The 17,908-nt window shown below is 45.9% G+C and overlaps 1 protein-coding gene across 8 annotated transcripts in view; it reads left to right on the top strand.

Annotated features, from left to right (window-relative positions):
- Window positions 1-17,908, top strand: part of GULP1 (GULP PTB domain containing engulfment adaptor 1) — a 2,424,202-nt gene that overhangs the window by 1,252,473 nt on the left and 1,153,821 nt on the right. For all 8 annotated transcript variants that reach the window (XM_075317776.1, XM_075317775.1, XM_075317777.1 and 5 more), the window contains one exon: window positions 704-765. In XM_075317776.1, the coding sequence (XP_075173891.1) occupies window positions 704-765 (62 nt within the window). The remainder of the gene's footprint in view (window positions 1-703; window positions 766-17,908) is intronic.

Genomic DNA, 17,908 nt, shown 5'->3' with positions numbered 1-17,908 from the left:
TGGACTGAACATGGTGCCGATTCAATGCCTGTCTTGGTGAGTGGCTGTGATGGAATCAGATGCTCCTGATTCATTAAAAAACCCATGCAAGATTCCGGTGAAATTTCTGTGATGAATCAGGGGGTACCAGAGACTGTGCATCTTTATGATACAATGTGATTACAATGCGTGTGGGATCTGTAGTATTGCATAAGTAATGAGTCTAATTGGTCTAATTAGCTTTAATGAAATAAGTTATTATGTTGTTTGCACTAAGCTAAGATAAAATGCATCCTATGAGCCAAATATTCAATAAAATAAAGATGTTTAATTAGATCATAATTTAAATAGTGTTGCTTTGGATTAAAATGACAACCGTTTCATTTATTGAGTATAACCTGAGGGGAAATTCCATTCTTTTTTTATGTACCATTTCTAAGCTTTCACCAGAAAGAGTTAAGGCCCTGTCACACACAGAGATAAATTTTTGGCAGATCTGTGGTTGCAGTGAAATCATGGACATATTGTTCCATTTGTAGACAGCCACAAACCTGGCACTGATTGTCCACAATTTCACTGCAACCACAGATCTGCCACAGATTTATCTCTGTGTGTGACAGGGCCTTTACTGTCCACAGAATGTGATATAATGTTTAGGAAATGAAGGACAGAAATATTGTGCTATGAGATGAACTATAAAATCAGTGCAATCTTGTCTTTCCAGATAAATCATGGATGCACACCCCTGAAACTTTATCAAAAAACCACATTGCCTACAATGCGAAGGTAAGCACTGTGCCATTACACAGAACACTTCAGATGGCTTATATCTATAAAGACATATTGAATTCTGTCCACTTACTCTCTTGTTTCTGCTGAAGATAATGGCGATATGGTAATGAGTTCTGTACAAAGTGATTGAGTGAGATTCATTAGGTTTAAGAAGTAAAAAGGTTAATACCATGTAACACTAAGTGGATGTAGAGGAAAAGTCTTCATTTACACATTTAATTTCAAACCTTTGTAGTTACATTAGGTTTGTGCTTTCCTTGTTTACTTTCGACGGTGTGAACTGGAGCAGACTTTCACTCTTCACACTAAGGCTGGATTCACATATCCGCATTACACAGTCCAAGTATAGGTCATGATACACAAACTGGCCCCAGGTCTCCTGACCTGCACTTGACTGCCTCATATCTGCATATAGGGCTGCTGTGAGATATAGGTCCACAGACCCACAGCCAAACTGAGAAACATGGATGTGAGAATCCAACCTAACACATATTAGCAAACCAATTTAGTGAAATAAACCCGATGTCATTCCACCTTTTTATCATAGTAGTGACGGAGAACAGCAACGAGCAGGCTGACTTGGAATGGAGGAATATGGAGCTATGAATCAGTACCAGGAGGCCAATAGTAGACCTGTCAATTTAAGCATTTTCTGATGCCTGCCAATCCAGCTCCATGGTCATAGTTTTTGAGCACAGGTCCTACTACAGGACATCTTGTCCTCATGTAGTCTGTTTCTGACAGTTTGGTCAGAAACATGGACATCAGTAACCCGCTAGAGGTCTAGAGGTCATTTTACAATTCTCTGACAATGTTCCTTCTGTTCCTTCTTAAACAACTGAACAGATACTGATTCTTTTGCTGAGTGAGGTTCTTGTATAGCCCTGTCTGAATCTCCTTAAGTAATGGACATTTCCTGGCATAATTTCTATCATTCTGCAGACACCACAATTAGAGTTGAGCGGATTGCTAATAATCCGGGTCCAGCGGATCAGTGGCGGGTTGACAATGAAGTCCGGATCCGATCCGGAATCCGGCCCAATATATGTCAATGAGGAGCGGAATCTGGGGGGTGGGGGGGAGAGAGAGAGAGAGAAAAAAAATAAATAAAAACGGATCCAGATCGTGCAACCGGAATCACGCGTCCGGGTCGGACCCGGATCTACCGCTAAAACCGTGCGAATCCAGATTTTTCAAATTCGGATCCGCTCAACACTAACCACAATGCTTCTTGCAATGACACCTATGGATGTGCTATTGTGGAAGAGCTGAACGAGCTGATAAAGGCACTAAGAAAATGAAAAACTGGACATTACTCAGTCAGGAAGTATAAGAAGAGGGTAATTGTTTATGACCACCTACATAACCATTCCTTTCTGTGTTTTTTTTTTGCTGTTGGTTCTCCAGTGGGCCAGTTGTCACTTTGATCCGCATTAAAGTAAAGGAATGTAATGTTTCCTAGCTGTCCAGATTGATAGCACTGAAGTGGGGTTATACTGTAAGGTTAAAGTCTTCCCTTCATTTTTTGTGCACTGTATTTACTTTCTATCTTTTTACTCCTATAGAGATTTTGATTGCATCGTTTTTACCCTAAAATATTGTGTATTTTACAGTTTACAGTTCTATGTAATACGTTAGTGTTTGAATCATCAGATATTAGAGCTTTTCTAGTTGTTGCTAATAATCAGTATGAACAGACAGGCCCTGAAGTGTCTGCCCATATAATGTGTACAATTAGTAGATTGTGCATAACGCAGACAATTGTTTTATACTATTACAGCTCCGATCCAAGTTTCTGTTGCTGTCTCTGTGTAGTTTAAAACACATCGTATCACTTGCTCAATCAGCATATCTTTGCCATCTGGGGCTCTCTGGAAATGAAAAACAGCACAGCCTGGATGGAGAATGGCTGAATGTTATGTATTTCCTTTGTGCTATTTAAATACTGTAAAGTTTTTCATTCAGATTTCAGGTCACGGTTGGCTTGTGTTAGAGCAGTAAGTTGCCTGTGAAGTTCAATATCCTGCACCATTAGTCGTTGGGATGCAACTCATGTCCCAGGAGGAGCTGTTAGGTTCTCCCCGTGTCACCTACCTATAGGAATCACCGCTCACAAGCTGCACGAGGAGCAGTTAGTTAAGGGCAGTTAGGTTTCTAGTATGCAGTAAAAGGAAACAAGCTAAGCAATCTCATTTTAAAGCAAACATTTAACACGTAGAGGAAAAGCTGTTCTCAGGAGATTTTCAATCTTCTATTTCATTGATAGATTACAATAAAATGAATGGGTGTTTAACTTTATGCACATTGTTAATGCAAATTTGCTGAACAGAGAACCATGACAAATAGAATTATGACAGAGCTTTCATTAGTCCCGAATATTTTGCCAGGACATAATGTAAAGATACTAAATTCAGATATCTTTTCTCTATTATCTGTGGTAATGTCTTCATTATAATTCTACTTAAATCATAAGTTTAAAGCTGGGTCCCCCATCACTGCCCACGTGCACAAATTATTATTATTATTATTATTAAGCTTTTTGTCTTGTGCTATTGTTGTATGATATTTAGTGAAATATCATACAACAATAGCACAAGACAAAAAGCTTATACTAATAACTTCAATTAGAAGCAAAGCCATGTGAAGGGGACATTACATGGAGTAAACTGCTTTCACTTTACACCCCCGAAAAGTCATTATTATTATCATACAGTGCTCAAGTAACAAAGATATAGATCCAGGTAGCAAACAATGCTGTCAGACCACCAAGAAGTGACCCGATAAATTCTAAATTCTAGATGATGGATAATATGTAAAATGGTGGTTGCGTTTCTACCCCTGAAGACACAAAATATGTTCATATATATATATATATATATATATATATATATATATATATATATACATATATACAGTATATATTGTGAGGTAGCACGGTCGGCTGCGCAGCAGAAGACACGGGATCCAGGCATTAAGGTTCACAGCACACAGTTTAATGTCCAAACAAAAGTCCACAGCAATATACATGTGCCTCTCCAGCAGAGGACTCAGGGAGTTCTGTTCACTCCCTCACACCCGGCACACCTGCCCTCGTTCCTGTTTCCATTTAACCCTTCCTTCAGCCTGTAGGGAAACAGTATTAACCCTAGAGTGGATTTACTTTCTATCATGAAGTGAGCACAACCGGGGCGAGACATACCGGCCGTCATAGATAACCCCGGTCACAGTCTCACATACCCCCCCCCCTCAGTTCAAGCGTGCGGGGTTGAACTCCCGCCATCAAACACGGGCCGCAGGACAAGGCATCGGCGTTGCCCTGCAACCCACCGGCCCTATGTTCAACCGTAAACCGGAAGTTCTGCAGAGAAAGGAACCACGGGGTAACCCGGGCATTCCGTTCCTTGGCGGACCTCATCCAGACCAGTGGAGAGTGATCCGTCACCAAGCGAAACTGCCGTCCCAGCAGGTAATAGCGTAGGGACTCCAAGGCCCACTTGATCGCCAGGCACTCCTTCTCCACTACGCTATAATTCCGCTCGGGAGGGGTGAGCTTCCTACTTAAGAAGGTGACGGGGTGTTCCTCCCCCTGAACCACCTGAGACAACACTGCCCCCAGGCCGACCTCTGAGGCGTCAGTCTGTACTATGAACTCCTTCCGGAAATCAGGGTGTACAAGAACGGGCTGTCCGCACAGGACCCCCTTCAGGGCCCGGAAGGAGTCCTCGGCCTGCGGAGTCCAGCGCACCATGACGGACTTCTTGCCTTTGAGAAGGTCCGTCAAGGGGGCTGATAGTCCCGCAAAATCCTTTACAAACCTCCTGTAGTACCCCACGATACCCAGGAAGGCCCTAACCTGCTTCGTGGTCAGGGGTCTAGGCCACTTCTGGATCGCCTCAACCTTGTTAAATTGGGGCTTAATCACTCCTTGGCCTATCACGTAGCCCAAGTAGCGGGCTTCCGTGAGTCCCAACGCACATTTCTTGGGATTGGCTGTCAATCCGGCTGTTCGAAGCGCGTCCACCACCGCTTGTACCTGTTCCAAGTGGGTCTGCCAATCGGAGCTGTAAATAATGATGTCATCAAGGTACGCTGATGCATACGCCTGGTGGGGTTCCAGCACTAAGTCCATCAACCTCTGGAAAGTGGCCGGAGCGCCATGTAACCCAAAAGGCAAGACAACATAGTGGAAGAGACCCTCCGGCGTAACAAAAGCGGTTTTCTCCTTGGCGGACTCCGTCAGTGGCACCTGCAAGTACCCCTTGGTCAGGTCGAGCGTGGTAAAATATCGCGCCTGTCCCAACCTATCAATCAGCTCATCCACCCGGGGCATGGGGTAGAGATCGAACTTGGATATTTCGTTCAATCTCCTAAAGTCATTGCAGAACCTTAAGGAGCCATCGGGTTTTGGTATTAGGACAATCGGACTAGCCCATTCACTCCGGGATTTTTCGATGACCCCCAGGCGTAACATTGTCTTTACTTCCTCCGATATGGCTTGTCGTCGAGCCTCCGGTACCCGGTATGACTTCAGGCGTACCTTCAGGTGGGGCTCGGTGACAATATCATGTCGTATCAGACTGGTCCTACCGGGCAGCTCGGAGAAGACATCGGGGTTCTGCTGAACCAACCATCTGGCCTCTCGCCTCTGAGTCTTGGTGAGGACTTCTCCAATCCTTACTTCCGGTTCATCCTCTCCGGAGATCGCTGGAGCCGGAGGTGAACGACTCGAAGAGGAGGGAGATGGGGAAAAAACAGCCATCAGGCTTTCCCGTTCCTGCCAAGGTTTTAATAGGTTGACATGGTATATTTGTTCAGGTTTCCACCTACCGGGCTGCAATACTTTATAGTTAACCACCCCGACTCTTTCCTTTATCTCGTACGGGCCTTGCCACTGAGCCAGGAATTTACTCTCCGCCGTGGGGATTAATACCAACACCCGATCCCCGGGTTTAAAGGTCCACACGGTGGCTTGTCTATTGTAGCGGCCGCTTTGCGCGGCCTGAGCCTCCTGTAAATGCTCCTTCACAATTGGCATGACCGCGCTTATGCGGTTCTGCATTCCTAAAATGTGTTCAATCACACTTTTATGGGGGGTGGGCTCTTGCTCCCATGTTTCCTTTGCCAGGTCCAACAATCCCCGGGGATGTCGCCCGTATAACAATTCAAAAGGCGAAAACCCCGTGGATGCCTGTGGCACCTCACGGATGGCAAACATCAAATAGGGAAGCATCATATCCCAGTCTTTCCCGTCTTTTGAAATCACCCTTTTGAGCATGGTTTTCAGGGTTTTATTGAAACGCTCGACTAAACCGTCCGTTTGAGGATGATACACAGACGTACGCAACTGCTTGATCTGGAGTAGCCGGCATAGCTCTTTGGTCACTTTAGACATGAATGGGTTCCCCTGATCCGTAAGGATCTCCTTAGGCAACCCCACCCGGCAGAACACAGCAAACAACTCCCGAGCTATAAGCTTTGCTGCAGTATGTCTGAGAGGTATCGCCTCGGGATACCGGGTGGCATAGTCAACGATCACTAGGATATGTTGGTGCCCTCGAGCGGACTTTACGAGGGGCCCCACCAGATCCATCCCTATCCGTTCAAAAGGGACTTCTATAATGGGTAACGGTACCAACGGACTGCGAAAATGGGTCAGGGGTGCGGTAAGCTGACACTCCGGGCAGGTTTCGCAGAACCGTTTTACCTCCCCAAAGACCCCGGGCCAATAGAACCTTTGCAATATTCGCTCCTGCGTTTTCTTGACCCCTAGGTGGCCACTCATCAGGTGTTTATGAGCCAAGTCGAGGACCCGCCGGCGATGCGGCTGGGGCACCACCAACTGCTCTACCCCTACGCCCCGTATTTCATCTACCCGGTAGAGTAAATCCTGCTTAAGAGCGAAATGGGGGTACCTTACCTGGGCACCGGGCAGCTGTGCCACCCCGTCAATTACTGTCACCCGACTCCGGGCATGTATTAATGTAGGGTCCTGGAGTTGGGCTGTCCCAAACGTATCCGGGGACGCCTCCAACTCCAGGATGGGTTCGACCGTCTCAGCCTCTCCTGCCAATACCTCTAGGGGCGACCTATCGGGTTCACATTCTGTCCCTATCATGGGGACCCCTACGGCAGGTGTCCCGGATTCAGGATTGTAGGGCTCAGGTCCCGGACTGACCAATATCTGAGGAGACTTAGGGGGTCCCTTCCATAAAGTCCAAAAATAGGGCAGATCCCTTCCTAGGATCACGTCATAGGGAAGAGTGTTAAGAAGTCCCACCTCATGTTGCACCTGACCGCAAGGTGCTGTGATGGTGACAATCCCCGTGGGATAGTCTCGGCGGTCCCCATGTATGCAAACCACCCCCACGGTACGTCCTGTGGCCTTTACTTTAGCCCTCAAGGTGGATCGCACCAGGGTCACTAAGCTTCCGGAATCCAACAATCCTGTAACCGGACATCCATTCACCTGTATTTGGCACAAGTGGGGCTCAGTCTCTGGGGAGACCAGGTCAGCGGTACACACCACCTGAGCATACATTGAACCCCGCCGGGTAACCCCACAATCCATGGGCTCCGTGGTGAGTGGACACTGGGCTTCCATATGTCCCACCCGCTGGCACCGCCAACATCTAATGGGGACGGAAACCCCCTTGATGGGTTGTCATTTAGGGTACAGAACCTTCCGGACCTCAGGAATGGTGGGCGCGGCCTCAGACGGTAGGGGACTCCTGCACCGTTGTCAGCGGTGGGTCCTTGGCCCTAGGCTTTGAGGGGCCGGACCGACGGGCGGTACGCAAAGTCTCAGTGTCCCGTATCAAGTCCTGCGTAGCCACATGCCGCTCTACCAGGGACACTAATTGGTCCAGGGTACTCGGGTCACCCTGTCCTACCCACCGTTGAACGGTGACGGGTAAAGTGCGCACAAAACGATCCACTACTACCCTTTCCACCATTTGCACCGGGCTCAGAGTGTCAGGCTGCAACCACTTTTTTACAAGATGCAACAAGTCATAGGCCTGGGAGCGTACGGGTTTGGCTTCCTCATAGAACCACTGATTTACCCGCTGAGCCCGTACATAGGTATTCACCCCCAACCGAGCCAGGATTTCGTCTTTCAGGGTCACATAGTCAATGGCGTCCTCGGTACAGAGGTACGCTTTTTGGGGTTCCCCTGTCAGATAGGGCGACAATACCTCAGCCCACTGGGAGGTCGGCAGCTTTTCCCGCTCGGCCACCCGCTCAAACACCGCCAGGAACGCTTCCACATCATCCCCCGGGGTCATCTTTTGCAACGCTTGTCTCACCGCTTTCCGGACGCTGCCGTCGTCACCCGGCCCCGGGGTTGTTGCTGCCGGTCCGGCACGGATCGACTTGGCCAGGAGAATCATCTGTTCTTGATGTCTTTGTTCCTGCAATTGCAAGGCTTGCTGCTGACGTGTATTGGCCTGAACCAGCTGTTCTTGGTGCCTTTTGTCCTGCATTTGCAAGGATTGCTGCTGACGTTCCAACGCCCGGAGCAGGTGTGCATTGGTCTGTTGCTGCTGTGCATTAGCCTCTTGCAGCTGTGCATTAGTCTGTTGCTGCTGCTTTAGTATGTCCTCCATGGCGTCGCCGGGTTTGGGCTGTAGTATAACCGCTCGAATCCAGGACATGTGCTACTGGGTCACCAGGGATGGATGCTTCACCTCACCGGCTGTCATGCCCGCCGATTCTCCACCATATGTGAGGTAGCACGGTCGGCTGCGCAGCAGAAGACATGGGATCCAGGCACTAAGGTTCACAGCACACGGTTTAATGTCCAAACAAAAGTCCACAGCAATATACATGTGCCTCTCCAGCAGAGGACTCAGGGAGTTCTGTTCACTCCCTCACACCCGGCACACCTGCCCTCGTTCCTGTTTCCATTTAACCCTTCCTTCAGCCTGTAGGGAAACAGTATTAACCCTAGAGTGGATTTACTTTCTATCATGGAGTGAGCACAACCGGGGCGAGACATACCGGCCGTCATAGATAACCCCGGTCACAGTCTCACAATATGTATATATATATATATATGTATATGAGATAAGGTGTAAGATGTAATGTTGTGTAACATATAATGTAGGATGCTCACGTCTGTGATTGGTTGTAAGCACATGCTTCCCCAACTTGTGACAGTATCTGCCTGCCAAGCAGTCATCGCGGCTCAGTCATTGTCTGCACAGCCTGCGGTCATGCTCTATGGCCGCTGGCTATGTAGCAGAGCTGAAGCGGTGTGGGACCTCGTGTGGATTATGCCAGAGCTGCAGGGTGTTTGGGGTTAATGAAGAGGTGAAGGAGGGTGTGTGCTTTGTACTTAATTCCAAATAAAGGATTTTTCTCTGTGTCTATGTTTATTTACTGTCATGTACAGGTTAGAGTGATGCAGGTATCTGAGATCATAGAGGCCTGTGCCATTACTAACCTAGGGCTTAGTAACTAGAGTTGAGCGCGGTTCGAGGTTCGAGGTTCTCCAGTTCTAGGCTCGAGTGATTTTGGGGCCTGTTCTAGATCGAACTAGAACTCGAGCTTTTTGCAAAAGCTCGATAGTTCTAGAAACGTTCGAGAACGGATCTAGCAGCAAAAAAACAGCTAATTCCTAGCTGGCTTTCCGCTGTAATAGTGTAAGTCACTCTGTGACTCACACTATTATGAAATTTCAGTGTATAGTGTGCGTGAACAGCGCCTCCAGATCACTCCTGTTTGTATAATGGCGATCGCCATTTTTTTTTTTTTCCTTGTCTTCCTTCCCTAAGCGCGCGCGTGTAGTGGGGCGGGCCAGCATGTCAGCCAATCCCAGACACACACACAGCTAAGTGGACTTTTAGTCAGAGAAGCAACGGCATGTGTGATAGGATGTCCATGTCACATGTCCCTGCATTATAAAACCGGACATTTTCCTCCAGCACGCCATTATCTGCCTTCTGCGTCCTTGGTGTCAGATCACTGCTGTTTGTATAATGGCCATTTTTTTTTTTCCTTGTCTTCCTTCCAAAAGTGCGCACGTGTAGTGGGGCGGGCCAGCATGTCAGCCAATCCCAGACACACACACAGCTAAGTGGACTTTTAGCCAGAGAAGCAACGGCATGTGTGATAGGATGTTCATGTCACATGTCCCTGCATTATAAAACCGGACATTTTCCTCCAGCACGCCATTATCTGCCTTCTGCGTCCTTGGTGTCAGACATCACTGGCGCAGCTCCGTCCTAAATCCTATCGCCGATACTGCTGTATGCGCTCCATCCACAGCGCTGGACAGCTTAGGGAGAGCACTTTCTATCAGTCCTTTTAAGGGCTCGTACCGGCAGGGTCAGAGCCATAGATGACAGGTCCTGAAAACAGAGACAGCGTCTGTGTAGCTAAGGTCAGGGATTTCGTTGCTGCATTTCCCCATTAGGAGGGAATAGAAAGGCAGGCTTCCATTCCTCTACCCAGAGCCCCACAATCCTGGCACTGTACCCTCCTGTCCTCTGCACACTCCAACTCATTATAACTAAGACATTATGCTAGCAAACACTCAGTGTACCTAGTGGCATCCTAAACGTGGCTATTGGACTTTGCTATAGTCCCACTAGTGCAAAGATATTTGCAGCACCTCTGCCTGCATTGCACACTCCAACTCATGATAACTAAGCCATTATACTAGCAAACACTCAGTGTACCTAGTGGCATCCTAAACGTGGCTATTGGACTTTTGTCTAGTCCCACTAGTGCAAAGATATTTGCAGCACGTCTGCCTGCATTGCACACTCAAACTCATTGTTACTCTGCCATTATACTGGCAAACAATCAGTGTACCTAGTGGCATCCTAAACGTGGCTATTGGGCTTTGCTATAGTCCCACTAGTGCAAAGATATTTGCAGCACCTCTGCCTGCATTACACACTCCAACTCATTATAACTAAGCCATTATACTAGCAAACACTCAGTGTACCTAGTGGCATCCTAAACGTGGCTATTGGACTTTTGTCTAGTCCCACTAGTGCAATGATATTTGCAGCACGTCTGCCTGCATTGCACACTCAAACTTATTGTTACTAAGCCATTATACTAGCAAACACTCAGTGTACCTAGTGGAATTCTAAACGTGGCTATTGGACTTTTGTCTAGTCCCACTAGTGCAAAGATATTTGCAGCACCTCTGCCTGCATTTCACACTCCAACTCATTATAACTAAGCCATTACACTAGCAAACACTCAGTGTACCTAGTGGCATCCTAAACGTGGCTATTGGACTTTTGTCTAGCCCCACTAGTGCAAAGATATTTGCAGCACGTCTGCCTGCATTGCACACTCAAACTCATTGTTACTAAGCCATTATACTAGCAAACACTCAGTGTACCTAGTGGCATCCTAAACGTGGCTATTGGACTTTTGTCTAGTCCCACTAGTGCAAAGATATTTGCAGCACGTCTGCCTGCATTGCACACTCAAACTCATTGTTACTAAGCCATTATACTAGCAAACACTCAGTGTACCTAGTGGCATTCTAAACGTGGCTATTGGACTTTTGTCTAGTCCCACTAGTGCAAAGATATTTGCAGCACGTCTGCCTGCATTGCACACTCAAAATCATTGTTACTAAGCCATTATACTAGCAAACACTCAGTGTACCTAGTGGCATTCTAAACGTGGCTATTGGACTTTTGTCTAGTCCCACTAGTGCAAAGATATTTGCAGCACCTCTGCCTGCATTGCACACTCCAACTCATTATAACTAAGCCATTATACTAGCAAACACTCAGTGTACCTAGTGGCATCCTAAACGTGGCTATTGGACTTTGCTATAGTCCCACTAGTGCAAAGATATTTGCAGCACCTCTGCCTGCATTGCACACTCCAACTCATTATAACTAAGCCATTATACTAGCAAACACTCAGTGTACCTAGTGGCATCCTAAACGTGGCTATTGGACTTTTGTCTAGTCCCACTAGTGCAAAGATATTTGCAGCACCTCTGCCTGCATTGCACACTCCAACTCATTATAACTAAGCCATTATACTAGCAAACACTCAGTGAACCTAGTGGCATCCTAAACGTGGCTATTGGACTTTTGTCTAGTCCCACTAGTGCAAAGATATTTGCAGCACCTCTGCCTGCATTGCACACTCCAACTCATTATAACTAAGCCATTATACTAGCAAACACTCAGTGTACCTAGTGGCATCCTAAAGGTGGCTATTGGACTTTGCTATAGTCCCACTAGTGCAAAGATATTTGCAGCACCTCTGCCTGCATTGCACACTCCAACTCATTATAACTAAGCCATTATACTAGCAAACACTCAGTGTACCTAGTGGCCTCCTAAACGTGGCTATTGGACTTTTGTCTAGTCCCACTAGTGCAAAGATATTTGCAGCACCTCTGCCTGCATTGCACACTCCAACTCATTATAACTAAGCCATTATACTAGCAAACACTCAGTGAACCTAGTGGCATCCTAATCGTGGCTATTGGACTTTTGTCTAGTCCCAGTAGTGCAAAGATATTTGCAGCACCTCTGCCTGCATTGCACACTCCAACTCATTATAAGTAAGCCATTATACTAGCAAACACTCAGTGTACCTAGTGGCATCCTAAACTTGGCTATTGGACTTTGCTATAGTCCCACTAGTGCAAAGATATTTGCAGCACGTCTGCCTGCATTGCACACTCCAACTCATTATAACTAAGCCATTATACTAGCAAACACTCAGTGTACCTAGTGGCATCCTAAACGTGGCTATTGGACTTTACTATAGTCCCACAAGTGCAAAGATATTTGCAGCACCTCTGCCTGCATTGCACACTCCAACTCATTATAACTAAGCCATTATACTAGCAAACACTCAGTGTACCTAGTGGCATCCTAAACGTGGCTATTGGACTTTGCTATAGTCCCACTAGTGCAAAGATATTTGCAGCACGTCTGCCTGCATTGCACACTCCAACTCATTATAACTAAGCCATTATACTAGCAAACACTCAGTGTACCTAGTGGCATCCTAAACGTGGCTATTGGACTTTGCTATAGTACCACTAGTGCAAAGATATTTGCAGCACGTCTGCCTGCATTGCACACTCAAACTCATTGTTACTAAGCCATTATACTAGCAAACACTCAGTGTACCTAGTGGCATTCTAAACGTGGCTATTGGACTTTTGTCTAGTCCCACTAGTGCAAAGATATTTGCAGCACCTCTGCCTGCATTGCACAGTCCAACTCATTATAACTAATCCATTATACTAGCAAACACTCAGTGAACCTAGTGGCATCCTAAACGTGGCTATTGGACTTTTGTCTAGTCCCACTAGTGCAAAGATATTTGCAGCACCTCTGCCTGCATTGCACACTCCAACTCATTATAACTAAGCCATTATACTAGCAAACACTCAGTGTACCTAGTGGCATCCTAAACGTGGCTATTGGACTTTTGTCTAGTCCCACTAGTGCAAAGATATTTGCAGCACGTCTGCCTGCATTGCACACTCAAACTCATTGTTACTAAGCCATTATACTAGCAAACACTCAGTGTACCTAGTGGCATTCTAAACGTGGCTATTGGACTTTTGTCTAGTCCCACTAGTGCAAAGATATTTGCAGCACGTCTGCCTGCATTGCACACTCAAAATCATTGTTACTAAGCCATTATACTAGCAAACACTCAGTGTACCTAGTGGCATTCTAAACGTGGCTATTGGACTTTTGTCTAGTCCCACTAGTGCAAAGATATTTGCAGCACCTCTGCCTGCATTGCACACTCCAACTCATTATAACTAAGCCATTATACTAGCAAACACTCAGTGTACCTAGTGGCATCCTAAACGTGGCTATTGGACTTTGCTATAGTCCCACTAGTGCAAAGATATTTGCAGCACCTCTGCCTGCATTGCACACTCCAACTCATTATAACTAAGCCATTATACTAGCAAACACTCAGTGTACCTAGTGGCATCCTAAACGTGGCTATTGGACTTTTGTCTAGTCCCACTAGTGCAAAGATATTTGCAGCACCTCTGCCTGCATTGCACACTCCAACTCATTATAACTAAGCCATTATACTAGCAAACACTCAGTGTACCTAGTGGCATCCTAAAGGTGGCTATTGGACTTTGCTATAGTCCCACTAGTGCAAAGATATTTGCAGCACCTCTGCCTGCATTGCACACTCCAACTCATTATAACTAAGCCATTATACTAGCAAACACTCAGTGTACCTAGTGGCATCCTAAACGTGGCTATTGGACTTTTGTCTAGTCCCACTAGTGCAAAGATATTTGCAGCACCTCTGCCTGCATTGCACACTCCAACTCATTATAACTAAGCCATTATACTAGCAAACACTCAGTGAACCTAGTGGCATCCTAATCGTGGCTATTGGACTTTTGTCTAGTCCCAGTAGTGCAAAGATATTTGCAGCACCTCTGCCTGCATTGCACACTCCAACTCATTATAAGTAAGCCATTATACTAGCAAACACTCAGTGTACCTAGTGGCATCCTAAACTTGGCTATTGGACTTTGCTATAGTCCCACTAGTGCAAAGATATTTGCAGCACGTCTGCCTGCATTGCACACTCCAACTCATTATAACTAAGCCATTATACTAGCAAACACTCAGTGTACCTAGTGGCATCCTAAACGTGGCTATTGGACTTTACTATAGTCCCACTAGTGCAAAGATATTTGCAGCACCTCTGCCTGCATTGCACACTCCAACTCATTATAACTAAGCCATTATACTAGCAAACACTCAGTGTACCTAGTGGCATCCTAAACGTGGCTATTGGACTTTGCTATAGTCCCACTAGTGCAAAGATATTTGCAGCACGTCTGCCTGCATTGCACACTCCAACTCATTATAACTAAGCCATTATACTAGCAAACACTCAGTGTACCTAGTGGCACCCTAAACGTGGCTATTGGACTTTGCTATAGTACCACTAGTGCAAAGATATTTGCAGCACGTCTGCCTGCATTGCACACTCAAACTCATTGTTACTAAGCCATTATACTAGCAAACACTCAGTGTACCTAGTGGCATTCTAAACGTGGCTATTGGACTTTTGTCTAGTCCCACTAGTGCAAAGATATTTGCAGCACCTCTGCCTGCATTGCACAGTCCAACTCATTATAACTAAGCCATTATACTAGCAAACACTCAGTGAACCTAGTGGCATCCTAAACGTGGCTATTGGACTTTTGTCTAGTCCCACTAGTGCAAAGATATTTGCAGCACCTCTGCCTGCATTGCACACTCCAACTCATTATAACTAAGCCATTATACTAGCAAACACTCAGTGTACCTAGTGGCATACAAGAAGTGGCTGTTGTACTCCATTAGTGCCCCACTGGTGCAAATCTATGTGCAGCACCTCTGCATGACACCCTCCTGCTCTGTTTTTAATAAGCTATAATGATAGCAAAAAATACTGCCATTTAGTGGCATCATAGAACTGGCTGTTGTATTCCATTAGTGCCCCACTGGTGCCAAGCTATTTCTAGCACCTCTGCATGACACCCTCCTGCTCTGTTTTTAATAAGCTATAATGATAGCAAAAAATACTGCCATTTAGTGGCATCATAGAACTGGCTGTTGTATTCCATTAGTGCCCCACTGGTGCCAAGCTATTTCTAGCACATCTGCATGACACCCTCCTGCTCTGTTTTTAATAAGCTATAATGATAGCAAAAAATACTGCCATTTAGTGGCATCATAGAACTGGCTGTTGTATTCCATTAGTGCCCCACTGGTGCCAAGCTATTTCTAGCACCTCTGCATGACACCCTCCTGCTCTGTTTTTAATAAGCTATAATGATAGCAATAAATACTGCCATTTAGTGGCATCATAGAACTGGCTGTTGTATTCCATTAGTGCCCCACTGGTGCCAAGCTATTTCTAGCACCTCTGCATGACACCCTCCTGCTCTGTTTTTAATAAGCTATAATGATAGCAAAAAATACTGCCATTTAGTGGCATCATAGAACTGGCTGTTGTATTCCATTAGTGCCCCACTGGTGCCAAGCTATTTCTAGCACCTCTGCATGACACCCTCCTGCTCTGTTTTTAATTAGCTATAATGATAGCAAAAAATACTGCCATTTAGTGGCATCATAGAACTGGCTGTTGTATTCCATTAGTGCCCCACTGGTGCCAAGCTATTTCTAGCACCTCTGCATGACACCCTCCTGCTCTGTTTTTAATAAGCTATAATGATAGCAAAAAATACTGCCATTTAGTGGCATCATAGAACTGGCTGTTGTATTCCATTAGTGCCCCACTGGTGCCAAGCTATTTCTAGCACCTCTGCATGACACCCTCCTGCTCTATTTTTAATAAGCTATAATGATAGCAAAAAATACTGCCATTTAGTGGCATCATAGAACTGGCTGTTGTATTCCATTAGTGCCCCACTGGTGCCATGTTATTTCTAGCACCTCTGCATGACACCCTCCTGCTCTGTTTTTAATAAGCTATAATGATAGAAAAAAAATACTGCCATTTAGTGGCATCATAGAACTGGCTGTTGTATTCCATTAGTGGCCCACTGGTGCCAAGCTATTTCTAGCACCTCTGCATGACACCCTCCTGCACATTTAGCTATGCTAATTTTATAGCAAACTCAGGGAATTCCTTGCTGCATTTGATCATTAGGAGGGATAGAAAGTGAGGCTTCTTTTTCTGTCCTGGTACCCACAGAACACGGCCACTGTACCCATCTGTCCACTTTTGCCACGCTATTTAATTTGCACAAAGAGCTGACTCTTTTTCTGCCTTCCTAAAATTGTCTGGAATACTAAGTTAGTGTTCCTTTGCTGCCAAGCAAGGTACAACACATGTGCATTCTACACTCCTTTCCATTTCTGGAATGCAATTATTAACTGCAGGTAGTCCAGGCAATCTGTGACGAAGGTGCAGGCGTGGATATAATGCAGCCTGCATCCAATGATGGTTCTCTCGATGTCTGACAGCTCAACAATACGTTCTGTTTCCACTTCCAACACAAGTGATGACCTGCCAATCACACTCCCTGTTGCGGTTTAAGGAGTGGAAGTTCAGTGTGAAAAACCATGTGTGAATGCTGTCCACACAGTCACAGAGGATGAAGAGCACGCAGATGCACTTGATGGGGCAGGCGGTGGTTGCACAGGCACGCTAGGCCGCATTGTAACACAGTGAAATTCACATTGCGACTTATGCTTCATTTTAATTCGTGTACAGGGTGGGCTCCCCAGTATGCAGCAAAACCAGGCAAAAGGAAAAGGACTCTAGGCAGTTGGGTTGATAAATGATTGTTTAACTTTACCAAATCAAACAATAAGAACCATGCATACAATTAAAATAATTGAACAATCTATTCTGTTGCCTACTACCTGCTAATCCCTCTGTGTAGCAGTAATTGTGTGTTTGTGCGTGTGTGTGTGTGTGTGTGTGTGCGAACACGACTTACCAGTGGCGCATCACAAGAGCTTACAAGTTATCTACCTAAACATAGACAAAACACATGACCCCCCCTGAATACCCTTGTTAGCTGAAGCCTCACAGATAATGCAGATGATAACAGTGTGAATGCAAACCACACAGCTCTGCAACACAGTCATGGAAATCTTGAAAAGCAACAGTCAATGCAAACATGTGTTGCTGTCCCTCTATGATTTAAACTGTACGTGACAATTTGACAGTGCAGAGGCAGCAAGTCTTATTGTCTATATAGTCGGCCTACCCAGAACAGATATGTGTTTTGCTAATAAAAGAAAGTGTTGCGTGCCCGCATTATTGTCTGTGCATAGCCTACCGTACCTGGGTACTGTGATGTCCAGTTGCCAGAAATACAGACTTTACGCTCCTCTCACGGTAAACAGTATAGACAGCACCGTAAGAATGTTGGTCTGTGGCACAGGATGCTGCTCACTGACGTTACAGTGCTCATCATCAAAGTACAACACAACTCCCCTCACAATTGAACGAAGTGTTTCCGTGGTGGCTCCTTGCTGTAACACACACCTTTAGCTTTTCCTTCTGTTCATAGACAGCATCTCCAAGTCCACACCCGAAGAGCAATTTTATATTGCTATAGTGACCAAAGGCAGATCCAAAAAAACAGCAGCCCCTTGTGTGTAGTCTGCAACAATGCATG

Source organism: Anomaloglossus baeobatrachus, chromosome 7, assembly GCF_048569485.1.
Source record: "Anomaloglossus baeobatrachus isolate aAnoBae1 chromosome 7, aAnoBae1.hap1, whole genome shotgun sequence".
In the NCBI taxonomy this organism is placed as follows: Eukaryota; Metazoa; Chordata; class Amphibia; order Anura; family Aromobatidae; genus Anomaloglossus; species Anomaloglossus baeobatrachus.
The sequence above is the reverse complement of the archived record's forward strand: the minus strand, read 5'-3'. Positions and strand labels throughout refer to the sequence as shown.